Source organism: Alosa sapidissima, chromosome 6, assembly GCF_018492685.1.
Source record: "Alosa sapidissima isolate fAloSap1 chromosome 6, fAloSap1.pri, whole genome shotgun sequence".
Classification (NCBI taxonomy): domain Eukaryota; kingdom Metazoa; phylum Chordata; class Actinopteri; order Clupeiformes; family Clupeidae; genus Alosa; species Alosa sapidissima.
Window position 1 is genome coordinate 19,397,340 of NC_055962.1, and position 27,500 is coordinate 19,424,839.

Below are 27,500 nucleotides of genomic sequence, written 5' to 3' on the forward strand. Positions count from 1 at the left end.
GTCAGGAGCACGAACAACCCCATCCCCACCCCCACTCTCACCCCAATCCCACCCCGTCACTCACCCTCACCCTCTACCCCCCCTGCCCCCACCCACCAGCCCCCAGTCTCCTCTTTCCCTCCCAGCCGAGGTGCTCTATCTTTGGGACCAGTGAGGAGCCGCCATTGGCCTTCTCCTTCTGCCCCCTCTCTCTCTCTCTCTTTCTCTCTCTCTCTCTCTTCCCCCTGGCCCTGCCAACACCTAGTCTGTCAGTTCAGAGATGACGCAGTAGAGTGCGAGGGACGCGAGAATGACGGGACTTATGCGTTTCTCGCCCGTGTCTGCTATTCTATTTGTTTATTTTTCTTGTCTTTGTCTCTCGCCCGCCGCCGTCGCTCAAAAACACCGCAGCTTCAGCCCAACGTGCCAGCTGGGCCGCGACGGGGAGTTGGTGTGTGACCAGTGCCCGCCAGGATTCGCTGGACCTCGATGCGACAGGTGAGTTGACCAGAGCGTCAGTGAGGCCTCTGTGGTTGCTTTTGCCAAAGAATTAGTGTGTATATAAATGTGTGTGTCTGCACCCATATATCTATCTATCTATCTATCTATCTATCTATCTATCTATCTATCTATCTATCTGTCTATCCATCTATCTATCTATCTATCTATCTATCTATCTAACTACAGTATATCTATCTATCTATCTATCTATCTATCTATATATCTAACTACAGTATATCTATCTATCTATCTATCTATCTGTCTATCCATCTATCTATCTATCTATCTATCTATCTATCTGTCTATCCATCTATCTATCTATCTATCTATCTATCTATCTAACTACAGTATATCTATCTATCTATCTATCTATCTATCTATCTATATATCTAACTACAGTATATCTATCTATCTATCTATCTATCTGTCTATCCATCTATCTATCTATCTATCTATCTATCTATCTAACTACAGTATATCTATCTATCTATCTATCTATCTATATATCTAACTACAGTATATCTATCTATCTATCTATCTATCTATCTATCTATCTATCTGTGTCTGTCTGTTTGTCTGTCTGTCTGCCTAGACTAATTTCAATGAAATGTGGTGATATACATGTACAGGGGAGATATCCTAGTGCACTCCTCTCACTTGGCCCCTTCCACTTCGCAGTACCTCTGTCTGTCTGAAACATTGTTTGCTTGCTAATGTTCCAGAGGCCGATGCAGACTCTTTTCATTGATTGACTGTAACTTATTCATTCTGTGAATGGTCCGACCTCCTTGAAATGTTGTTCTGTACATTTGAAAGTGCACAGAGAATAGGTACCCGCTTTTGAAGCAAGAACAAGAGACACGCGAAGCGTTATCGAAGCGAAGTTTGTGCAAAGCGGCTCTTCCTTGGACAGCACTTTGTGAAAGCTTTGTTGGAACACAAAGACTTGTCAGAGGAGGTGTTGTACTGATGATTGGGGGTGATGAGTAATCACTCAGGCTGACCTCTGATTCTCTGTATAGACTTTGCTGTTTCTCTCCCGTGTTCCTTTTGTCATTATTTGTACAGTGCTGTTCGTGTGTGTGTGGGTGTTTTGTGTGTGTGTGTGTGTGTGTGTGTGTGTGCGTCCGTGCGTGTGTGTTTGTATGCTATGGCCACACTTCCAGGCTGTGTCGTGTGTGTGATGGGTGGTCTGCATTGCGCCTGACTGTAAACCCCATCCGTCATTCTGCGTCTTGTCTTCCTCGTGTGCTCTTTAGAGAGATAGATGGAACGGATCTGTGGAGATTAAGAGGGAGGCCGCCGGTCGATTCCCCAAAGATTAACCCCAAATTAGGTTTAATTGAATGTAATTATAAGCGGATCTCTCTCGCATCGAGTGGTGTGTGGCATTATTGGCAGTGCATCATTGATCGGCGGAAACTCTCAAGCAGGCGACCAGAGCGTCTCCGATAAGAGACCGGCAGTGCCTTGTGACTGGGCACTCTTCATGCGTGTCACGGGCGGGCCCGGTGAGAGGCGCTGCGGTTGACCACTGCAGGGCCACCGCAGAATTGGATCCGGCTCTGTAGCCATATGGCAGGGACTCGCATCTGAAGTAGTCTGATGATGAAAGACTCTGAACTTTTAACTGAGGGTACAGCCTGTGTGCAGCACTCCCCCCCCCACCCCCAACCCCCCCGCCCCCCCCCCCCCCCCCCCCCCCCCCACACACACACACACACACACACAAGAGACATTCTCATTCCGCGCCTCTCTAATTTGTAAGCAAAGAAAAACAAAAGTCTGTCTCAGAGGATGTTACCCAAAAAGATCGATCACCTCGCCTCGCAGTTGTGCTGCAGTTTTTGTCATCAAGGTCCCCTGAACTTCATTAGTCTCATAGACAAATTAGTTTCTTTGTGTTCTTTTCTATTTGTTGTCCACTGTACTGCTTCAAAATGAGGAGCTTTAATTAATATGGTAGGCAAGATGGGGCAGAGTGGTAGGTGGGGGACAGAGAGAGAGAGAGTGAGAGAGAGAAGGAAAAGAGAAAGAATGAATGGAGAGTGAGTCAGAGAAAGAGAGAGAGAGAAGGGAGAGACATCAATGCCAGTCCTCTGTTTAAGCTGGCAGAGCTGAGGCTGGAGCTGGCCACCAAAATGAAAAGGAGCCACTGGGGGGGGCACGCAGACCCCCGGCTGTGACCCTCGCCCCCGCAGACAGATGGAGATGGGCTGCTGCGGGCATTGGTGCCCTCCCCGCGGTGACACGGGGGTTGAGCACACACGCACACACACACACACACACACACACACACACACACACACACACACACACACACACACACACACACACACAGACACCACACACACGAATGAACGCATTCACGCACACACACACACACACACACACACACACACACACACACACACACACACCGCACACACCTCCTATACTGGGACACTACAGAGGGGGAGAGGGAGGGAGGGAGAAAGAGAGGAGGGGAGGGGAAGGGAGACATAGAGGAAGATGGAGTGAGGGAGGAGAAGAGAGAGAGAAAAAAAAGGAGTTAGCGGAGAGAGAGAAAGACAGAGCGAGAGAGGGAGACTAGAATGAGGAGAAAGACGGAAGAGAGACAGAAAGAAGAGGAGGAGGGGAAGAGAGAGAGAGTCACGGAAGAAAAGATGAGAAGGAGGGAGTAAAGGAGGGAAAGAAAGAGAGAAGCAGACAGAGACAGAGAGAACGAGTGCAAGGCTCTCGGATGAGACCAGGATGGCAGCCCATTTTGGGGACAAAATGGGACCCATCCATCACTACCTCTCCAGAGACCCCCCGTGAAAGAGACTGTTAAGGACGTCAGTGATACACACATGCACACACAAACACACACACAACACACATCACACACACATGCGTGGATACAAACTTTAAACATTGCACTCACACTCACATATTGCACTCACTCACACAGACACACACACACACACACACACACAGACCCTAGAGTTGTGTCGGCGTGGGGGGTTGAAGGGGGGGTGGGCTAGCACTGCCTCGGCTTGCTGATCAGTAATAAACCCACAACGGGCTGGCAGAGGGCCAGCTCAAGCCTGGCAGTCGCCCAGTGCACAGGCCCTTAGCAGGTCAGCGTACAAAAGGGGGAACTGCAAAAATAGAAACCCAACTGATCACTGTCACACATATAGTTTACTTTAATGTAGTGTTTCTCATTGTCATATTCTTTAAGGACATGTTTTATGCTAGCTCACTTTGTAAATGTCGACACTCAAGTACAATACATCAATATATGAGGAGGGTGAACTGTTTTTATTGTTGAATATACTGTATGGGCCAAAGGCAGCGATTGGTTTTAGAAATATAACTTGGGAACAGTGCAAATTGTAGTGCCTCTGAGATCTCGAAATCTCTCTTGCCCACCACCAGATGAATAATCATCTTGCAAAACACCAGAATCCTGTTCCCAAATCTGTTGGGGCATATGGCGTTACAAAAGCAGTCTCCGCAGTAGCTTCATACCCCACCGTTCTATGTGGAAAAACAAGCCGAAAACAGGTAGAGAGAGGATCCTCCCACGCTACACTTCATTGCGGTATCACAGGTTGCTGTGTGTGGGAGTCGGAGAGGAGTCGTGAGCGTGACAAGCTGGGCTATCGACCGACGGAGGAGTGAAGACATTGACCTCTGCAAAATGTGTTCACCCGTTGAATAACATCGAGACCTCTGTCAAAAGGGGTTGTTTGCCTTCATTTTGCCTATTTATTTATCTATCTATTAATTTTGAAGAGAGCACACTTGACATAGCAGTCTTCACTGAAAATGAAAGGAGTAAAAAAAACAACCGTCCACTGCTCTCAGATAGCTGGATCAGCTGTCAGCGCAGGGCTATTGGATAGAGAGAGCCCATGTTTTGCTTGGCCGCCAGTCACCCATCAACACATGCTCATCATGCTGGCGTTGGGCCCTCCGACAGGCCTGGGCCAAGGCGGCTCTTGAACGTTTCCTGTTTTAACGCTGGAAAGGAAGGACGGAGGATGTGCTTGACGACGCCGGCGGGTATTTATAGTCTCCGGGGCTGGACTGACCACCTGGCCCCCGGCCATCAGTGTTTACTGGAGACCTTTCTACCTTTCTCCGCCCCAGGCCGTGCCGCCCCACGTCTGGGAACAGAAGAGAAGCCCCGAGTGAGTTAATGAGGGCATAAATACCAGCGCAGGCGGGCAGGCTGACGGCACCAGCGGCAAGAATAGTCGTCCTCCTCAGACTCCATTTGAGAAGTGGAGCAGGCCAGGGGCTCAGGGGCTGTCTGCTTAGGAAGAGGTACTGGGTGTGGTGAGCAGCTGTGTGTGTGTGTGTGTGTGTGTGTGTGTGTGTGTGTGTCTGTGTGTGGAGCGGCGAGGTGCAGTAGTGCATACAGGTTTAGAAAACATTATAAAAAGGTTTTGGTGAGGTTCTCGGATGGGAACAGGCCAGTTGTATGTGGATGACACACTGATGTCTGCAGCTCACAGTCGTCCACAGTCACAAGTTTTCAACGCTGGTTCGTTACATTATATCTTAAAGGTAGCCTCTACTGAAAATAGCTGAAAGTATTTTCAGAGCAACTGATGAAGGATTTTTTTGGAATGTGATCGTTGAATACTTTGAAGTTCTCACGAGGCGAGTTGACTGGTTGGGTTGGTGCAGCTCAGGCAAAAGTGTTGTGTTCTCGAACAGCATATGGCCTTTCAAGTCACATAGCTGTCAGTTTCTTGTGTACGCTCTCTGTGTCAGGTCAAGCTCAAACCACCATCCTGTTTTGCCTCGGCGGTGCATTCTCTGGTCTTTGTACCCACCGCACCAAATCGTACTCCTTGATAGGTCTGCTTCTGCTCACTCGCGTCCCTCCTGCAGAAGATTAAGAGTGCGGTGGCAGCAGGTATCCAGAATCGTTATCTCTGAGAGACGCAGATGAGGACGACTGAAGCCTGCCAGCGGCGGAAAGCATTTGGGTATTTCCCTCCGGAGGTGGCCCCGCAACCCGTCCCCCCCCCCTGCCGAGGCCCCCATGCACAATCAGTCTCGTTTTTTTTTTTTTTTTTCTTCTATCCTTTTTTTGTAGTCGTCCATTCCGCTACCCCTGCGGGATGCTAAGGGACACTGACATCCTATTTAGGAGTGACTTGTGTTTGGTCCATGATATCTGCATTATCTGCACCCCCACCCCCACACACACACACACACACACACACACACACACACACACAAATGCACGTTCAAACCCCCCCGACCCCCAACCCCCTACTTGCTCGATGGCCTCGAAAACGAAAATTACAGGCACGTCCTCGCATGCTGTTCCACGCCGCCGACTCTCCCTGCATCGCCTTCGACAGTCAGAAGCAATAACCCATCCAATTAATAAAGTCACCAGCAACCGGGGGAATCTGCTCGCGTGATGTGGAATGATTACCTCCCCCCCCCCCCCCCCCCCCAAACCACACCACCCACCCACCCCACCCCCCATTTCACCATCATGCAGATAGAGAGGGGACGAGAGGGAGATAAGGCTGCTAGGAGCCGTTTTTTACAAACGCGTAAGTCGATGGAAATGTATATCTTTATCAGCCGGCGAACACGTTTCGTTTCGGGGGAGATATATTGCCGTGGAGCAGGACAGTGAGATAAGAGTTTGGGAGTTAGGAGCACACAGGGAGGGGAGGAGCGGAGCGAGCGAGGGAGAGAGGGATAGACAGAGAGAGAGAGAGAAACGAGAGATATCGTCTGTGTGTCTTCATATGCTTAGTCTTGCTTCCAGATTGGTTCTCTTTGTTTTGATAAGAGTTGATACTGAAACTGTAGTGTCTGTCTCTGTTCCCTCCTCTCCCTCTCTCTTTTCCTCTCCTTCTCTCTCTCTCTCTCTCATTGCCCATTCTATCCCTATACTTTAAAATGTGTAAAGGCAGTATTTGTGTATAAAACAAGGGATTGTTTTCCTCCTATCCCTCTCTCTCTCTTGTCTCTTTGGTCTCCCTCTCTCTCTCTCTCTCATTGCCCATTCTGTTCCTGTACTTTAAAATGTGTAAAGGCAGTATTCATGTACAAAACAAGGGATTGTTTTCCTGGCGGCAGTGCTGTTGTATAAACACATTGGCTTGGCACATGGCTGGTTTGCATTTTAGTCGTCAGAGGGCACAGAGCTGCTGTAGGGGGCCATTGTGACAGTGTGTCAGAGAGGAAAACAAACTCAGTGCTATTCATAGGTTGTTTACACACAATTTAAAAGCCCTCTGTAAACAGTTTAACCACCTGGTAATACATATCTGGTTCATAGTTACAATGCTTTTTATATTTCTGTGATACAATGATCTAAATGGACAAGCATAGACTATTCCTACAACATGACTAACTGTATGTCAAAGGAATCTGTGAAATGATACAATAAGCATAGTTTGCTTCATTCTTGTTAGAGTTAAATCAGTAATCAGTGTTCTAAATGGGATTTTTTTGTTTTCTGTAAACATTTGTTTTTTATTTGCGTATTAGATGTGACTTGGAGCCATTTTAAAATCAGCTGTGAAAATTAGCTTTTTAATATTGCAGCACCATTGCTACATTATTTCTGAGAGACTTCAGAATCAGGGGTGTCAAACTCATATTAGGTAGTGGGCCAGATTTGTTGGAATGATGTCATGGTCATTATCATTTTTCTGCATGGGTGTTGTTTGATGATATACTCACTTATAAGCATACAAGTACAAATAATGTACTGCTGTCATATACTGCTCTTTCTCTCTTGAAATACCCTACTTCCATGTGAGTTCTTCGGCCTCTTCCTTCCTGAGGATGGTTTGTAGTGCTAGGTTTAATCCATTTATCAAATCATAGAGATATTTCTTATCACACATTGTTGAAGACAACTGGATGTGAATATCTTTTTTTTTCTCATTTTCCCTTCCTACCTTAAACATCTGGGGGGCAGTATGAAACCGGCTGGTGGGTCTGATCTGGCCCCTGGGCCTTATGTTGGACACCCCTGATTTAAATTCTATAATATATATGAAATATACATGCAGTATATGGTGTGTGGTGGGTAGCTACAGTAGCTACACAATATACAGTAAGCTTGATACAGTCCATTTAGTTTGACTGTAATCAGACCAAGTGGCCTTGACTCACCCGAACCCTGTCATGTGTCTCCTTCCCGCCCTCAGCTGTGCTAACGGCTACTTCGGGCAGCCCGGCGTGCCGGGGGGGTCGTGCCGGCCATGCGAGTGTAACGAGAACCTGGACCTCTTGGCGCCCCGCAGCTGTGACCCCGTGAGCGGAGCCTGCCTGAGGTGCCGGGAGGGCTACGGGGGCGCGACCTGCGAGACCTGCGCCAACGGATTCTACGGAGACGCAATCGATCTTAAAAACTGCCAGCGTAAGTGAGGGAGTGGTGCGTGGGTGTGTGTGTGTGTACTATACAGTATGTACTGTGTGTGTGTGTGTGTGTGTGTGTGTGTGTGTGTGTGTGTGTGTGTGCGTGGTGGGTAGGAAAGAAAGTGTGAAAGTGAGAATTTATGGTTTGTTTGTTTTCCAAAGTTTTGTAAATTCAACTATTACTGTGTGTGTGTGTGTGTGTGTGTGTGTGTGTGTGTGTGTGTGTGTGTGATGGATGTGGTTGTGTGGGTGTGTGATAAGATTAGACTGCAGTAGGTGTGTGCAGACCTCTGCTTTAACCGTCTTCTGTTCTAAACCTAAACCCGCCCCAGCTGAGCAGCTGTCAATCACAGCAGGTCTTCAGAGGTTAAAGGAATCTCAGCTTCTCACGCCCTTCAACAGTGAGCTACAAGGGAATTCTCAAAGGTGTTATAAAACATTTATGACAAACAGGGTACACTATTATTAAGGTTTACATACTTTAATGCCCACAGAAACTGAGTGAGTAGCCTATGATGTTAATGTAATCTTTTTTTCAGCCTAACTTAAATTAACATTGAAGTTATGTTGTATAAGTATAAGTATATATACTCTTTTGAGGGAAATTTGGTCTCTGCATTTATCCCAATCCGTGAATTAGTGAAACGGATTGCTTACATTACTTACATGTACATATGACATGTATGTTGTGTCTTCGATGTCTTGGAACAGGTCTACTAATTCACTACATAGTACGTATATCAACTGTGTTGGGACACACTACTTATTGCTGTGTTGGTATACACTACTTTGATACAGTGGCATACTGTAAACCCATTAAAATGAAGTGTACCAGTTAAGTACTTACAATTACATATTACATGTATGTTGTGTCATTGGTGTCTTGGAACATGTCTGCCATTACCCTACATACTGTAGTACATGTATCAACTGTGTTGGTACACATTTATTACTGTTTTGATACAGTGGAATAAACCCATTAAAATAAAGTGAACCAGTTAAGTACTTACATGTACATATTATATACATCCTGTCAATGATGACATGCATCCTGTAATTGATGTGTTGAAACTTGTCTGCTGTTACACCACACAGTACATGTAAATTAGTAGACCTGTTCCAAGACATCGAAGACACAACATACATGTCATATGTACATGTAAGTAATTAACTGGTACACTTAATAGGTTTATTCCACTGTATCAAAGAGTAACAAGGTTGTAGCAGCACAGCTGTTACATGTACACTGAAGACAATGAGGCCTTGACTGGAGCTAAGAATGATTTGTATATCAAATCTATCATGACCAGATTTACCCCATCCAGCATGTCTCAAGTCAGCTCTTTGCCTCTGATGAAAATTTAGGCAAATTGGCAAAGTTTTATAAAAGCACTCAGTATTACAATGTAACAACTATATGTAGGTACCCACAAATGCATAATGCAAGTACAATGATAGTACCTGATAGTACATGTTGTTACACAGGTTGTACCACTGTACCTAATTAGGTAGGTACACTGTAACAGCGACACATTAAAATAAAGTGTTACCAGGCTTTCTTTACCATCCCATATAGCCCCTCCATGTATGATGACATTTTAAAGAAAGTGCCCACTACACAAAATAAGTAAAAGTAAAAGCCTTCTTCCTAAAGATGGATATTAAGCTAATTTAATCAGCTAAATTAATCAGCTTTTTAGCCATAGTTAATTTAGTTTCTCAGATCTTTACATCATCATAAATACATTTTACTCTGGCTAGCATGCATTAGCTGTCTATTTTTTTTTTTTAAGTAGCTATTTTTACTTGAATAATTACAAGTATGAAAAAGTTAATTATACTTTAGATCCTAAATGAGTTTTCTCTTTTAACACAGATGTTTTTTTTAATTAATTTTATTAATCCTTTGTGTCTAACCTTGAATTCAACTACATAGTTGTGAACATATTACTTTTTTATTTGCAGAGACAACACATGCCGTTTCAATCCCTCTAGTTCATCAAAAGATTATTACCGACCTGTTTTGTCCATTCAATAACATCTGCAGTGTTAGGATGCTGTGTCGGTGCCCAATTGGTTTAAATGGACCCTAACCATAATAAAACACTCTGTATTCTGTTCTGACCAAACACTACCATGTGCTTTGTGGAGCTTGCTCTGTGGCTTTGCCGGCAGGGTCACAAGGGGCTCAATCCAATCAGTTCTCTTCCATGGGCCGCTAAATGGCTCAATCCCAAATAGGCCCCTGGCTGACCGTGGCCACTCTCTTGTGTCCATGCCCTGCCCTCCTCTTCCTCCTCCTCCTAACGACGGGGCGAGAGCGGCGCCAGGCGAAAAGAGCGGAGAGCGGGTCCGCACGTCTGCAGCAGTCTAATTGAGTGCTCAGCAGTGATAAAAAAAAACTGCGCTAGCTTTCTCTCTCCTCTTTCTCTCTCTCTCTCACACACACACACACACACACTTTCTCTCTCTCACACACACTTTATCCCTCTCTCTCTCTCTCAATCAGTGAGAGATGGAATAATCAACATTTGGCCACGGCAAGGAAATGTCTCCTCCATAAAAAGAAGGGTAGAAGTGGGCTTTGCTGGTGATGTGTGTGTGGGGGCGGGCGGCTGAGTTGCAAATAGCACGGTGCAGAGGTTACTTAGGGCCTCTGTGGAGAATGAGGAAATGTAATAAGCAGTTCCAGCACTCTCTAATAACCTGACCTCATGCATAACACCGAGCCTTGAGCGCCATCGTCGTCATGCAAAATGAACAACCTTTGTGTCTGGGTTAACTTCATCTAAATTTCATCTGGTTGCTCAGAACAGGTTTCAGAATCAGGGGAGCGGGTATCATATTGGGCAGAATGCATGGCTCCAACAACAGCTGGGCTTACAATGCTAAAGCAGCGAGAGCCAACGTTCCCTCCAACTCTACCCCTGCCCATCACCATCTGTGTTCTCGCCAGGGCTGCGCTTGGCTTCTTTAAAAGGAATAATCAAAGTGTTTGACTACGCCATCAGGAAGTTGTCGGTGGCAAGCTGTTGTTTCAGCTCTGCCCGCCGAGGCTGTTTGCTTGTCATTTTTCCCTGGCACGCACGCAACAGTCCCACATTGACTGCGAGGTGCTGAATTATGAGTGAGGAATGTTTTTTGATGAATTTTTTATGAATTCACCACTCACTTAACTCATTGTTTCTCCAATTTCTCCCCCCCCCCCTCTCTCTCTCTCTCTGTCTTGTCTCTTCTTCTCCATCCTCTCTTCACTGTCTTTATGCCTCTTTCCTCTGATCCTCTGCTCTTCTCCTGCCCCCCCCTCTCTCCTAATTGATCTGTCTTTCCCTGTCCCTCCCCGCGGGCAGCTTGTCAGTGCCACCCTAATGCCTCGCGGTCGGAGGTGTGTGATAAGGAGACAGGCCAGTGCCAGTGCAAGCAGCATGTGGTGGGACGGAAGTGTGATGAGTGCATGGTGAGTCGAGCCTCTAATTGAATTAGCTCATTAGTACACACTGGGAGGGGGGTCAACACTGGTTATGTTGCAGTAGCAGTAGCCAAGGTAGCACATTAATGATGCTACTACTACTGCTAATGCTAGTATACTAGCACTAGTAGTACTAGCTACAATGCTAGGAGTAGCCTACAGTAGTAATAGTATTTATAGAAGCAGCAAGTAGTAGCAAGTAGACATGGCAGATGTTGAAGTAATTGTGCCAGCAATTTTATGAAGATATGTTAGTGTGTAGTTGTACTAATAGCAAGAATACGCAGGGAAAATTGAGTGAAAATTGAATGAGCAGTTGTAGCAGTTTGGCTCTAACAAGTATTGTGGCTGCAATCACCACAGTTGACACAGTGGCATATAAAGGCAGCATTGTTATATGGCTGCAGTTTAATCATAAAGTTATTGCAATGTCTTCTAAAACAATGTTGCATGAGCTAGTCTGATGTTTAATGGCCCTATAAAGCACAGTTTCACATTAGATTAAATACATTAACAACCATCACATTAAAATTCACACACTCCACAACACATGAACAGCTGATTGCGATAATCTGCTCTCTTAAAGCGTGTTTAATTGCACAGATCATAACACAGCTCAAAGTAGGATGCAGAAGTGGGATACACATACACATCACATAAACTCTACCACCATGAAAATGATGAAAAAATGAGAGAATGTATTCTTATATATCATATATTATTATTGTATATTTATGGATCCATATGGATGAGTGGAAATGCATACAGGTATGTATCCAGGTACACCTATTTATTTAAATGAAAAAAATCAGTATTGTGTTTGTACAGATATTTGTGGATCAGTACTGTATGTATAAGTGAAAGTATGGACATATCCAAGTACAAGTGACTATTTAAGTGTGTCTGTATGTTTGTGCAAGTGTGTATGTAAGTGTGTCTGTACATTTGTCCAAGTGTGTACTGTGTGTAAGTGTGTCTGTACATTTGTCCAATTGTGTACTGTGTGTAAGTGTGTCTGTACATTTGTACAAATGGACTGACGGACATGTGTGTGTGTGTGTGTGTGTGTGTGTGTGTGTGTTTGGCGTGAAGCCCAACTACTGGTGGAACACGGAGCAGCGTCAGTGCCGTGCATGCGGTTGCAGTCGGCGGGGCTCTATGTCGCAGCGTTGCGACGCCGAGGGCCGCTGCATCTGCCGGCCGGGCTTCGTGGGCCACCACTGCGACGTGGCGCGGCCGGCCGGTGCGTCCGAGCGGAGGAGGGAGACGCAGCGGCCCGTGCTGCAGGTGCCCATCCAGCAGGTGGAGCGCTGGGGCTCGAGCGCAAGCCGTGGAGGCTGCCCCAGAGGAGCGTACCGCCCCGCGTCGGTAAAGCCAAACGGCACGGGCCGTGAGCGTTTGCCATGGTGTGGTTTGGTGTGGCTTGGTTTGGTTTAATGGATGTTGACAGATACTATAGGTTTGAGCGTGTGGTGTGGTGTGGAGCACCACCTACACTGTAGTTTTGATGCATGGTGTGGTGTGGAGCACCACCTACACTGCAGTTTTGATGCATGGTGTGGTGTGGAGCACCACCTACACTGTAGTTTTGATGCATGGTGTGGTGTGGAGCACCACCTACACTGTAGTTTTGATGGTGTTTTTGTGTCTGTCTGTGGAAAATTAACCCGGTGTGATTTATCTAACGCTGCCTCAGACCCTATTGTCGTTTGGTTTGGTGTGCTTTTGTTTCTTTTATCATGGACAAGAAGAGTGCATGGTTTGAGTTACGCAGAATTGTGCAAATGGTAGTGCACAGGGATGTTTGTGTGTGGCTATTTTGAGTGTGTTGGTTACACTTTGCTCAGTTTGAGAAGATCTGTCTGATTTAACTTAGCAGTATGCTTGTCTCGCACGTTCTCTTTGAAGCCAATTGTAAGATAATCTTGAAAGATTCATTGATTCAGGGAGATCAGGAATTCACATTTGCTTCTCTATTCTTTGACATGCTATTGGTGAAGTAGATCATTAGGCACCCTGACAACCATGCTGACATGGTTGTGATGTGATTCCTAAAGATATAGAATGGATGAGCGGAGTATTCTACCTTGTTCTCTCATGTTAACATAGAAGATATGCAACTTTGGTCAGTTAAAACACACGCTAAAATATTTTGCACGGCCATTTGAAACCGTATACTTAGGCTAACATAAATCTGATCCTACCAGCTTCCATGCCCCATAGATCTTTCCATTTAATCCGTCTTTTTTCCACCCCTTCCCAGTTCACCCACTGGCCTTGTTTTGCCTGTGACACTGCCTTAGTACATCTTACAGTCTCCTCCTGTCTATGCATTTTCTCCACTATTATTTTCCTCTTTCTCCTGCAGAAGCCTTACTCCACAAGGGTTTACTTACGCCCACCCCTAGACCCCCCCTGCCCTGCTGCACATGGCCCATTATATCCTTATGCTTCAATGCTGATTGAGCTTGCTTAACTGCCTGTTCTGGGTTCCACTTCCTCCCTGCATTAACTATGGGTGCAACTTTCCTCACCACTGCGTCCTTGGACTGAGTAAGAGTCACTTCCAATCTAGACTTAGCACACTTAAATTCCTCTGTCAGACTAGATGTTGGCAACTCTACAATGCCCTTCTCATACAAGGCTACACTGCTTGAGCAGCGTGGGACTCCGAGCCATTTTCTGACAAAGGAGTTGATCATTTTTTCCAACCTCTCTACCTTTGACAGAGGAACATCATAAACTGTCAATGGCCACATTAGCCGAGGCAATAAACCAAACTGCAAACACCACAGCTTGAGCTTACCTGGCAGCCCTGACTTGTCAATTTTTGCAATACCTTGCCTAGTGACCTGTCTCAAGTCTTCAACCTGTGATCTATCACTAATCACCTTCCCTACTCTTCACTGGTTTCTCCAGAACTGTGGGAATCACCTAGCCTAGAAATCTAGACGCACCCTAGCGGCGGCAAATTAATTTGCTCAGCCTGTACGTCTAGTATCAAACCATAGGGATTTCTATTGGCTGACGCCGTGGACCTCATCCAATCACAGCGCTCTATTTTGTTAGAGAGTCTTAAGGCGGGCTTAACAGGATAACGACAGTCCTGCGGCGGTGAACAACAAGGAAGGTGGCTATGGCGAACGAAGAGCGATTGTTTGAATCAGCGTTGGCGTCAACTTTGGAGAAGTTGGACTTGTGCTTTTCTTTGAAAGTTGAGCAACACAATGCACTTAAGTCATTCCTTTCGAAGAAGGATGTATTTGCCGTTTTGCCGACCGGATACGGATATGGTCGTAGCGCTGGCCTATTGCATGCCTAGGCAGTTTGAAAGACAATTCTCTGCCTGCCCCTTGGATTAAGCGAGGTGAATGGTTCGATGCCAGACTATACATTTCAATGATATAGGATGGCCCGCCAGGCTAGGAATCACCTCTTTATTTATAGCAAACTTCTTATCTATTACCTTCCCTTTATCAATTGAGAGACTCCTAGACTTACTTGGCTTCACCTTCATTCTGGCCCATTGCAGATTGCTATTTAACTTATCAAGCAACCTGTTGGTGCATGGAACGGTTGATGTCAAGGTTGTCATGTCGTCCATGAAAGCCCTAATCGGGGGGAGGCGTGGCCCTCCCTGCAACTTCTCCCCACCCACTACCCATTTTGAGGCCCTAATGATGACCTCTATTGCCATTGTAAAAGCAAGTGGGGAGATGGTACATCCCACCATGATTCCTATCTCGAGTTGTTGCCACCCTGTGGTGTAATCAGCTGTAGTAAAACATAATTGAATATCCAGAAAGTATGCTTTTACTAGGCTTTTAATGCTACCTGGGATTCTGAAATAATCAAAGGCCTCCCACAACAGACTATGCGGCACTGACCCAAAAGCATTAGCCAAATCCAAGAACACAACGTGCAGGTCTCTCTTCTCACGCTTTGCTAATTGAATTTGGTGCCAAATCAGCAACTTCTATCTGACTCTCCAACTCAAAGTGGTAATGTAATGTGTGGAGGGGGAGCGGTGATCAGAAGGATGGTTTGTATTAGGCTGTCTTTGTTCAGATTGGCCTATTTTTTAGTTGTCATTTTAGTTGTCTCTATTCTTCTACTAAAGAGGTCCATTGCTTTCATGCTGCCAGGAGGAAAAGATAAAAAAAAGTGTCCTTACATTTTATAATTTTTCTGTTATGTATTTTAAAAAGACAGACAGGTACAGTGTGTGAATATTTCATTATTTTGCTAAAGGATTATTTGAAATGTTATGCGTAGGACTGGGACAGAAAAAGTCCTCATATTCTGGAATGACCCCTAGACTATTTGTGGAGAAGTCAAAGCTTGCATGGATCAGCTGGTGCCTGGTAACCGAAGGATTCACACATAGTAGGCCTACACGACTTGACATTTCAAACTCGTGTTTTAATTCCTGTAGCGATGCTTTTATTATTATTTCACCCCGGAGCCGTTCCGAAACTAATAAGCCTTGCATGTAATTCTCAGTCGGCTCTGTCATCGCGCCCACATAGAGCTGGCTCCCTCTCCAGAGCCTGGTTGCCTGGCACTGACAGCTAAACATGGGTTGTGGTGTTATTCACCACATCACACAGCTTGTGAGGAGATGATTTTGCTTCAAAGCAAAGTTGTAGTTTTGTTTTGGTGCATGAGGTTTGATGCTATTAGAATAAATGTCTTGTCACGCAGGAGGTTGTTTGAGCTGTGAGCTTGTGTGCCTGCGTGTGTGTGTGTGTGTGTGTGTGTGTGTGTGTGTGTGTGTGTGTGTGTGTGTGTGTGTGTGTGTGTGTGTGTGTGCGTGCGTGGGTGCGTATGTGTGTGTGTGTGTTTGTTTGTTTGTTTGTGCATGTGTGTTTGTGTGTGTGTGTGTTTGTGTGTGCGGTTTAATCTGCACGCTTGCTGCGCTGACCTCTCATCTCAGTTTGTCTGTAATGCCTTTCTTTGGAGAGCAATTAGCCTGATTAATCGATGGCGCGCATACCAGCTGATCAAGGAAACTAGCGCACACGCTACCAAGTGTGCAACTTCATTAGCAAAGACCGAGTGAGCTTGCTCTGCTGCGTCCTCTCGGTTTGTCAAACAACTCCTGGATGCTGTGTGCTTTGTCATCGTAATACATAGCGTTGCTTTGATGTTTATGTCTGTTAGGGAACTGATTTTTCACAACAGGAATGGTCGAGATTGTTACATGCTAAGTCCCACAGGGGAGCATTTCTCACATGGTGCTGCAGAGTTTTAGTGCACTGAAGGCGTAAGTGTAAAGCATCCTCTGTAGAATGAAAAAAGCTTACATCTGAGGGGTGCTTCATTGAGAGGGATTATTGAGATTAGCCTTATCTGAAACCTGAAACAGCACATTTTCCACAACAGCACAAGTCAGCACCTTTATCTGGCAATATCTGGCTAACTCAGAAGTCACACTTAGTGAAAAGCCACCCCTGGAGCTTAAAGCACTTCAGCAATTTCAAATTCTTGAACAATATGCTATCCCCAAGAGGGATCATATACAGTACAGTATATACAGGAGTAGCAACGAACGTTTGCAACCACTACCGTAAAGTTCTACCACTCTCGACCTGTGGTAGAATGCTAGTAGAAGCATAGTTCCAGGGATCTTCATGTCAAAGACGTCACTGTTTGTTTGCAAATTAATAATTATAAATATATTTAGGTTTCTAATTGATATTTACACTTCTAACCACCATACATCCATATTTTAAAATGCCCAAGGCAGAAAATACATAAATTAAAAGTCAATTTGCAGCCATGTGCACGTAAGTAAAAGTCACACACCTGCAGATAATAACAAGGTGGTGCGCACTTTTTGACGAGTCAGCTGAGAATATGTAGCCGGGGGGGGGGGGGGGGGGGGGGGTCCTTGTTAGTTTACGCAAACCAAGCCAAGAAGACTGATTCTGATTTTGATAATATGATCTGCACAAAAAATCTTGAAAGATCTTGAAAGATCACTGTATCACTTTCAAGATAGGTTATTAGTTGGAACGTTTGAGAAAAGGAGAAGTTCCCCAACAGAAATGCTCCAAGCAGGACTCTGATGAGTGTTTGGAGCAACTCAGTGACCCTTGTCCATTACTCCTGATCCCTCCTTTCTGTGTGTGTAGCCGGAGACCCATCCTGACTCTGCCCGTGGCTGCGTGCCTTGCCACTGCAACTCCTTCGGCTCCAAGTCGTTTGACTGCGACGAGAACGGTCAGTGCCGTTGTCAGCCTGGCGTGACCGGCCAGAAGTGTGACCGCTGCAAGCCAGGCCACTTCAACTTCCAGGAGGGCGGCTGCACACGTGAGACTACTCTACACACACACACACACACACACACACACACACAAACACACAAACACACACACACACACACACACACACACACACACACACACACACACACACACACACACACACACACACAAACACACACACACACACACACACACACACACACACACACATGCTCACTTACCAGCATACTGTATGATCTTACAGTAACTCATACATACATACCACACACTCACACCATGTATCATTCACACAGCCAACAGGTGGTCATTTTTCTTTCTCACTGTAAGCTCACGAACACAGTGAAAACGATGTCTTTGTTCCTTTAAACACTTCTGACTATTCATGCTACAGGATTGTTTAGTACTATAGTATTGCATATAGCTAGTGCACATTGTGCAAAATGAAAAATGAATTGCTTTGAGCCAAACCTATAGTTACATTTGAGTTCAGCAGAGACCCCTGTGAAGGTGTAAGTCTGTTTAGTGTTAGCTGGGCTCCATGTGACCTAAGTGTACCCCCCCCCCCCCCACCCCACCCCCTCCTGCAGCATGCGAGTGTTCCCATGTGGGAAATAACTGTGATGCCAACACGGGCCAGTGTATCTGCCCCCCCAACACCGTGGGCGAGAGGTGCGACAAGTGCGCCCCCAACCACTGGGGTCACGACATCCAGACCGGCTGTAAGGTATGGAGGGAGGCCTGCCTCTTTCACACGCCTCTCAGTGCAATCGCTTGGCACTGCGTAGCACAGTATGCAATGTTTATAATATTTAGACAAATTATGTTGATCAGTTCATGTGAATTGAAGTATGAAAGGTAAAATTGTCTTTAAAAAAAAACTATCGGTAACACTTTACGGTAAGGGTACATGAATCATCATGAATTTATGCATGAATTAATTCATGATTTATGTATTACTTCATTCCTTAATATCTCATGAATAATCAGGAATTGACATGAGTTCATAGTTTGTCATTTGTGACCTCATACATGAACAACACATCAACTAAAGCATTAAATATGGTGGGCACATCATTATAATTTATGATTTATTAAGAATGATCATGATGATTTCTTATTCTGCCAAGAATGTGGTCATCACTACTCAAATTCCAATTTGATCACAACTTGTGCAGTTCTCTAAGCACATGCCATTGTTCACACTTTAGTTGAGTGGCCACAAACATGATGAAATCATGAGTAATTAACCATTAATGTAATCATGATGATCATGCTTAAGAAATCATAAATCAGAATGATGTACCCACCTTAACTTATGCTTAAGTTGATGTGTTGTTCATGCATGAGGTCATAAATGAGAGACTTTGAACTCATGTCAATTCCTGATGATTCTTAAGATATAAAGGAATGAAGTAATGCATAAATCATTAATTCATGCATGAATTCATGATAATTCATGTACACTTACCGTAAAGTGTTACCTAACTATCTGTGTCTGTTTAAATTGTGTGTGTGTGTGTGTGTGTGTGTGCCCGTGTGTGTTCTGTGAAACCACTAGGCGTGCGTGTGCAACGTGGTGGGCTCCATGAGCCAGCAGTGCAACATCAACACGGGCTGCTGCCAGTGCCGCGACCAGTTCACCGGCATCAAGTGCAACGAGTGCAAACCGGGTCACCGCGACTTCCCACAATGCATTGCCTGCGAGTGCGACCCGGCCGGCTCCTCGGCCGACACCTGCGACGCCGAGCACGGCGCGTGCGCCTGCGCTGACCGCACAGGACAATGCTCCTGCAAGGTAACGTCCACCCCCCATTGTCCACCCACACGTTCTTAGACCCCACTATAATTATCACCCAGAAGCCACCGCTGGGGGAAACCTTTCAGAGACTGCAGTCTGGAAAGATTCATTCATTTCCCATTGTGCCGGCTGCATGACATCGGTCATTTATAATGTCGGAACATTTGAAGAGCGGTTATTACTGCGGAGTGGGGCTGGCGATATGTATGGGAGGACCAAGCCAATGGACTGGCCCAGGGTGACAGGTAATTGACATGTAGCTGAGCTGGAGCATGGACAGCACTGTATTTTTGGGGCTTTTATTGCAATTACTCATAAATGTCACGCTAGAGTGAGCCATGAGAGATCGGTGGAGAAACATTAAGGCTCAGCAGGAGAGGTATGCAATATGCATGGTGTGTGTGTGTGTGTGTGTGTGTGTGTGTGTGTGTGTGTGTGTGTGTGTGTGTGTATAATGTGTGTGTGTGCGTGTGTGTGTGTGTATGAAAGAGAGAGAAAGAGAGAGAGCTAAAGAGAAAGGAGGGTGTGCGTGTGTGTGTCTATGCGTATGGGTGTGTGTGTGTGTCTGTGCGTATGGGTGTGTGCGTGTGTGTGTGTGTGTGTGTGTGTGTGTGTGTGTGTGGGTGGGTGGTTGGGTGTGTGTGTGTGTGTGTGTGTGGCACCACAAAATCAGGTGCTGGTGTGCCAATGCATGGTATCTGTTGGGAGATGGAGGGATAGAAAGGAGGAGTGTGACGAGGGAGGGATGATAAATGAAAGAGATCCTCACCGCCCAGCAGCATGGTGAGAAACACGGAGAGATGTCTTGCATCACCATGGCGACGGACGCTGAAACAAATTTTGCTGTCAATATCTGACTTGAAAATTCAAGCCACAGAAACTATGAAATTCACTCAACAACTGAGCAAGAATGCCCATCCTGTGACAGGCTGACAATTAATGAAAGTATACAAGATGACAAGATATCAGAGGACATCCAAATACTTCACTGTCACAGCTTTATGTCAGATGTGGCTGTTTTGTCAGATATTGAACATTTTTGTGTAACAGCGGGCATTGGGATGGAACTTGCCGGAAGGCAAGCGTGTTTCTTTTGTCCTTTGGTGTCCTCCGAAATCTCTGTCATTCCACACATCCGATCTGTCAGAGAGGTCACACACTGTGACTAGCTGACTGCTGACGTTACACTGGAGAGGAGGTGTCCTTGTAGAGCGACTGTGTTGAAGTGTACTTCATTAGTTACTCCATACAACAATGGAAGCTTCTAGATTTGTTCATTGGTTTCGTAGAAGATGTGTATAGATGAAGAGATGTGTTCAGAGAAATGTTGAGTGTTTGGTTTTTTATGGCTATTGATTTTAGCTGGGATGCCAAGACTCAAAATAAATTATTTACTCACACACACACACACACACACACACACACACACACACACACACACACACACACACACACGTGAGGTTGCAACACATTCCTGTCTTGTACACATTAGTCACATAGACCACACATACTGTATCTCTTAGGGGCGAAATTCCCAGTAGTTTTAGCCTCTAAGGCATTCACTGTGTCTGAGAACAACAGCATCTCTTAGTGAACTACGCTGCTACTCTGAAGGAAAACTAAGAACTGAAATGACCATCTCATCATAGTCTACCTGGAGGCCATTACACCTGGATGGTGCCCAAAGGGGACAGGCAACTTTGTTCTCATTTCCCCTCTCTCTCTGTATTATCTGCCGCTTTCTCTCTCTCTCTCTCTCTCTCTCTCTCTCTCTCTCTCTCTCTCTCTCTCTCTCTCTCTCTCTCTCTCTCTCTCCTTCTCTCTGTATCTATCTGTCTGTTTTTAGTGTTTAGTTTATTTGTATTTGCACCCTTTGTTATCTGACTGACTTTCTCTCTGACCCCCCCCTCTGCCTTGTTCTCTCTCGCTTCTCTCCCTCTCCTCTCCCCTCCTCTCCTCTCCTCTCCTGTCCTCCCCTTCTTGTCCTTCTCCTTCTCCCCTTCTCCTTCTCCTCTCTCCTCTCCTCTCCTCCCCTTCTCCTCTCCTCCTCCCCTTCTCCTCTCCTCCTGTCCCTCTCCTCTCTTCCTCTCCTCTCCTCTCCTGCTCTCCTCCCCTTCTCCTCTCCTCTCCTCTCCTCTCTTCCCATTCTCCTCTCCACTCCTCCTGTCCCTCTCCTCTCTTCCTCTCCTCTCCTCTCCTCCTCTCCTCCCCTTCTCCTCTCCTCTCCTCCTCTCCCCTCTTCTCCTCTCCTCCCCTTCTCCTCTCCTCTCCTCTCCTCCTCTCCCCTCTTCTCCTCTCCTCCTCTCCCCTCTTCTCCTCTTCTCTCCTCCTCTCTTCTCTTCCCATTCTCCTCTCCACTCCTCCTGTCCCTCTCCTCTCTTCCTCTCCTCTCCTCTCCTCCTCTCCTCTCCTCCTCTCCCCTCCTCTCCTCTTCTCTCCTCCTCTCCTCTCTCCGCAGGCTAACGTTGAGGGGCTGAACTGTGATCAGTGTCGGGCAGGCACCTTTGGGCTGAGCCTCAGTAACCCACTGGGCTGCAGTCAGTGCTACTGCTTTGGCTTGAGCAGCAGCTGTGCTGAAGCACAAGGGCTTATCCGCATGTGGGTAAGTCAGACACGCACGCAAACACACACACACACGCACACACACACACACACACACACACACACACACACACACACTCATAGAAAATGCACACAGATGATATTTACACATACATACAAGCATGCATGCACACACATACACACAAAAAATGACATTTCCACAAACACATACAGTACTGTTTATGCACAGACACACATGCACACACACACGCACACACACACACACACACACACACACACACACACACACACACACACACAAACAAACACATACGTGTGTGCACACAGAGAACACAATGCGAGATGCACATGTTCTCACTTGCACACACAATATGGTCCTCCTACACAGAGGTCTGACAATTCATTTTGGGCAGGTCATGTGTCATATTCACACCAAATACACCCTCATACACCCACCCACCCACCCACACACACCCACCCACCCACCCTCACACTCACTCACTCATTGGTGAATACTCCATTGGTAATACATTGGTGAATCCTTACTCTATTTCATTAATGCACACACAGATGCTCACACACACCTTAGTGAACTACGCTTTTCTTACTAAAGCAGCCCTCATGCGTACACAGTTTTGCATCTGCGAATGCAACCAGTGGTGGGCCCGAGTTGTCATTTCTCCCGAGTTCACTTCTCTCCACTCCTCTCATGGCTGACCAAGAGATGAGGTGTGGAGAGAGAGATAGATAGATAGATACTGTAGATACTTTATTGATCCCCAGTGGAAATGGAGAGGATGGAGGGGCTGGCTATGCGCCTCACCCTGTCACTCTTTCTAACCAGCACACAATCTAACCTCTGCTGAGGGAATATTGTCAATAATTAATTGATAAAGAGTATTTTAATAAAGAGTATCTCAGAAAATAAACAGTGGGGAAAAAAACAGCAATTCCAGTGCCCGTGCGCTTTGTTTGAGTGGTATATTGTGACCAAGTCATTCAGGCCTGGGGATCAGGATCATCATCTCTGCTGGCTCCTGTTTCCACGGCAACCATGCAAACATTAATAAAGCACGCGGGGGGCTCCTGAGCGACGGCCCTCTTTTATTTCCTGTTTTATTTTCCCAGTAAATGAAGGAGCACGTTAATATCCCATGTCAGGGTGGGGGCAGAGTGCAGAAGCTCTCAAACAACATTGTTTTTTTTTGTATTATTATTATTTCTGTCTCTGTTTATTTTTTTGGTGGGCCATGCCTATTGATGGTTTTTAATAAGCTCTTCCTGCCGAGGCGAGCATCCCTGGTCGTCCCGGTAACAACCGTGCTTCTATGAAGAGGAGGCAGAGCGCGGAGTGGACCCCACTGAAGGACACTCTCGTCCACATGCGAACCGACAAACACATTCAAGGAGAAGTGGGCTCGCTAGCGCACTTGAAGTTTGTTTACAGGAGAAGGGAAAAAGGGAGCAAGAAGAAAAAAAAAAGAGAGAGGGAGAGAGGGAGGGGGGGGGAGACAAGTGAGTTTAAAATTCTTAACTTCGTTTATTGGAATGGGGAGAGATTTTCTCTGAGCCAGTGAGTCGTGAGATTGCGTGGAGGGGTGTGAGGCCTTGCGCTCTGCCCGTCTGGAATCCTTATACAAACACACACACACACACACACACACACACACACACACACACACACACACACACACACACACACACACACACTCACACACACACACACACACACCCTTGTGCACTCCTTTTTTCCATAAATGTTTACACACGCCAGCACACACTTGGGGGGATTCAAACACCCGCACTCTGTGAAGGAGTCTTTTACTCACACTTAAAGGCACTTCATCTATCTATCATTTGCATTTCCTTCTCTCCGCATACTACACTACAAAAAGGCCCCCTTAAAAGAAGGTGGGAGAAATGAGTGTGAAATTATATATGGCCCCATCAGGCATGCATTGACTGAGGGAGGCTGTTTATTTATGTGAGTGTCAGTAAATCAGTACATCTCTCACAGAGTTCATAGCTCTTCTCAACACCACCCACATACATGCACACACATACTGTATACACAAACACACACATACTGTACACGCACAGACAGACACACAGACACACACACACTTTCACACACACACACACACCACACACACACACACACACACACACACACACTCTCTCTCAAATGCATACACACACATTTTACTTCTTTATTTGTGTCCATAATTCAGAATAGATATTACATAAAGACACAAATTTGACAGGTGCAATAATTGCACATGCACACACACATACACTGTGAACTCTGACCACTTTCTCTGACCCAAAGCTGACCCTGATGCCAGAGCAGACCGTGCTGCCACTTGTGGATAAGTCCAACCAGCAGGACACCACCCATGGCGTGTCCTTCCAGCACCCCGAGATCCTCGCCAACGCCGACCTGGTCACCCAGAGGCTGAGCGAGCCCTACTACTGGAGACTGCCTAAGCAGTTCCAGGGCTCTATGGTCAGTATAAGTATTAAGTATATATACTCTTTTGATCCCGTGAGGGAAATTTGGTCTCTGCATTTAACCCAATCGGTGAATTAGTGAAACACACACAGCACACAGTGAACACACAGTGAGGTGAAGCACACACTAAACACGACGCAGTGAGCTGCCTGCTACAGCGGCGCTCGGGGAGCAGTGAGGGGTTAGGTGCCTTGCTCAAGGGCACTTCAGCCATTCCTACTGGTCGGGGTTCAAATCAGCAACCCTCCGGTTACGTCCTAAGCGCTAACCAGTAGGCCACGGCTGCCCACATGTAGTATGTATGTATGTATGTATGTTTTACCACTTTCAAATACAGTATAGCTGAAATTGTAACATCCAAGCCGATAAAATAACAGCATTTAAGGTGAGAATTTATTCAACTGTATCATAGCAACCAGTAGGCCACGGCTGCCCGCTAGTGTGGCCATTTCTTTACATTTACATTTAGCAGACGCTTTTACCCAAATCGACTTACACGTGTCATTTATATTACAAGGGCCATTCTCCCCAGAACAAATTAAGTGCCTTGCTTAATGGCACAATGGTGGAAGCTGGGAATTGAACCTAAATAAAAACTTTTAAAAAAAAATGACAATAAATCTAATTTATTGATTTCACTCATTCACTAAATTATGCTTAACGAGCTGTGAAAAAAATCTAAGTGGCAAAGTACAGTTGCATATTGAGTTTTTTTTTGTGTTATTAGTCGGTTTTGTTAACGTGTAAATATAGAGCTCAGCGTCTCTCTGTCCTCACACAGATCACAGCCTACGGTGGGAAGCTGAAGTACGCCATCTACTTCGAGGCGCGCGACGAAACGGGCAGCACTTCCTACGAGCCGCAGGTGCTCATCCAGGGCGGGCCCAACAGGGACAAGGTGATGGTCCGCCACCTACCGGGCCTCCAGATTGGCCAGCTGACCCGTCACGAGATTGACATGACAGAGGTGAGTGTAAATGCACCCCCCACCCCCCCTCTCTCCCCTTCCCGCTTCCCGCCCATGTACTTCCTGTCCAGCGGAGCGTGCCAGCACATCAAAGCCCAGCGACTCGAGGCCCTGTCTGCCCACCACGAGGCCGACCCAATCAATGCTGAGGTCACACGGGTAGCCCTGGAGTGCCTCTGCAGCGGCGGCAGTGGTGTGAGAGTTTATTGGACACCGCCGAGTAATGTGGCGTTTTTTTTTTTCTTTTTTGGTCTCTTAGCATGAGTGGAAGCATGCGGACAACAGGCCGATGACCCGTGAGGACTTCATGGACGTGCTGTTTTACGTGGACTACGTCCTCATCAAGGCCTCCCACGGCAACATGATGCGACACAGCAGGTAAGCCAGGCGTGAAGGCCAGAGGTGGACCGTGTTTCGTCGCTGGGCTAACCACTGGTGGTAACCGTGGGGACAGAGAGTGTTTTGAAAGTGATAGTTTCTCTCGTGTAGTTCAGTGACTATTTGGGGAAATTCAGGTGTCTTTGGCAGAAACATTATTAGAAACATTGATTGCTTGTTATTGATATGGCAATATTGCCAGCAAGAATTGAGTCCCACAAGCACAAGTTGTTACAGACATTAGGCATATTTTTCACCCTTGCTCTGTTTCCTTTTTTCAAAAGCAATCGATATTGGCATATCAAGAACAATCAGATTCTGTTTTGTTGTTGACATCTGATGAAGACATGATCTTGTTTAGTCTAGTTCAACTACATCTGTATGTGTACCAAATTTGAAGACGTGTTGGAGGATTCCTGCTCTCCTCGGTGTGTGAATCATTACTCTCCATCTCTTTCTGTTTCTCCCTATCCCTCTCTCCCCTTATCTTTCTGTCTGTCTCTCTCTCTCTCTCTCTCTCTCTCTCTCTCTCTCTCTCTCTCTCTCTCTCTCTTTCCTCTCTTCCTCGGTCCCAGGATCTCGGAGATCTCTATGGAGGTGGCCGAGCAGGGCAGACCGTCCCCCTTGAGCCCCCGCGCCCATCAGATCGAGAAGTGCGACTGTCCCCCCGGTTACTCAGGCCTGTCCTGTGAGGTAACACCATCCAAAACACCAACACCACCCCACACCCCACACACTCCACACTTCCCCTCACACTCCCTCCATCTCCGACACCTGCCATCTCTCTCTCTGGTCATTCATCAATCTGTCTCTCCCCACATCCCCCCACTGTCCTGTCCAGGCCCACTCTAAGCACCTTTTAGAGCTGCGGTTTAGAACTCTCCTCCTCTCCCCTATCACTTTCTATTTACTTCAGTTCCACGTTATCAGCCACAGAGACAGACACTGTCACCTCCAATAACCTAAAAAGCAAGACAGAGTAAAGACTAGCATACCATTCCATGCCATTCAGCTAGTAGTATTGCCTCTGCCAAGGAGGTTATGTTTTTGGTGCAGTTTTTCTGTCAAAACTACTATCCTGGGGTGTGTTTCCCAAAACCATAGTTGCTAACCTGTTAGCAACTTAATTAGTTGGTTGGCAATGGGAAATTGCATTGCAACCAACAAAGTTGTTAGCTAAGTTGGCTACCACCCCTGGGCGGCATTTCCCAAAACCATAGTTGCTAACTAAGTTTGCAACTTTGTTGGTTGCAATGCAATTTCCCATTGCCAACCAACTAAGTTGCTAACAGGTTAGCAACTATGGTTTCGGGAAACGCATCGCTGATTTCCATGGAACTTGGTGGAAAGGTGGAGCATAGGCCACAGACGAACCCCTTTACATTTTGGAGATGCTTTTGAAGATGCTTCTGCTCACAGAGCGGCTTCAAAAAGGTTTAGTTTTTCCAAAAAAATAGTTTTTTAGCTTTTCACACTGGACCCTGGCAGATATCTGTGCTCTCTGAGCGCCCTTAATTGTTTGTCGTTCATTTCAGTGCCATTCAAATAAAATGTCTCACAAAGCTCATAATTGAATAATGACCATGTTTAGGTTGTTCAGACATTCACCCTTGTTAGGGTCAATGTGCCATTTTTGAAATTAGTTTTTGTTCTGACTGTTGTCAGAC

At 46.1% G+C, this 27,500-nt stretch overlaps 1 protein-coding gene across 11 annotated transcripts in view; it reads left to right on the forward strand.

The window, feature by feature from the left end:
- lama2 (laminin, alpha 2) overlaps positions 1–27,500 on the forward strand; it is a 145,763-nt gene that overhangs the window by 69,812 nt on the left and 48,451 nt on the right. For 6 of the 11 annotated variants that reach the window (XM_042096118.1, XM_042096123.1, XM_042096120.1 and 3 more), the window contains 12 exons: positions 391–477; positions 7,668–7,879; positions 11,229–11,335; positions 12,440–12,715; positions 17,485–17,662; positions 18,204–18,340; positions 19,175–19,411; positions 21,873–22,016; positions 24,306–24,482; positions 25,270–25,455; positions 25,715–25,833; positions 26,409–26,526. In XM_042096118.1, coding sequence (XP_041952052.1) covers positions 391–477; positions 7,668–7,879; positions 11,229–11,335; positions 12,440–12,715; positions 17,485–17,662; positions 18,204–18,340; positions 19,175–19,411; positions 21,873–22,016; positions 24,306–24,482; positions 25,270–25,455; positions 25,715–25,833; positions 26,409–26,526 — 1,978 coding nt within the window. The remainder of the gene's footprint in view (positions 1–390; positions 478–7,667; positions 7,880–11,228; positions 11,336–12,439; positions 12,716–17,484; positions 17,663–18,203; positions 18,341–19,174; positions 19,412–21,872; positions 22,017–24,305; positions 24,483–25,269; positions 25,456–25,714; positions 25,834–26,408; positions 26,527–27,500) is intronic. The other 5 variants (XM_042096125.1, XM_042096126.1, XM_042096129.1 and 2 more) reach the window with 1 other exon arrangement.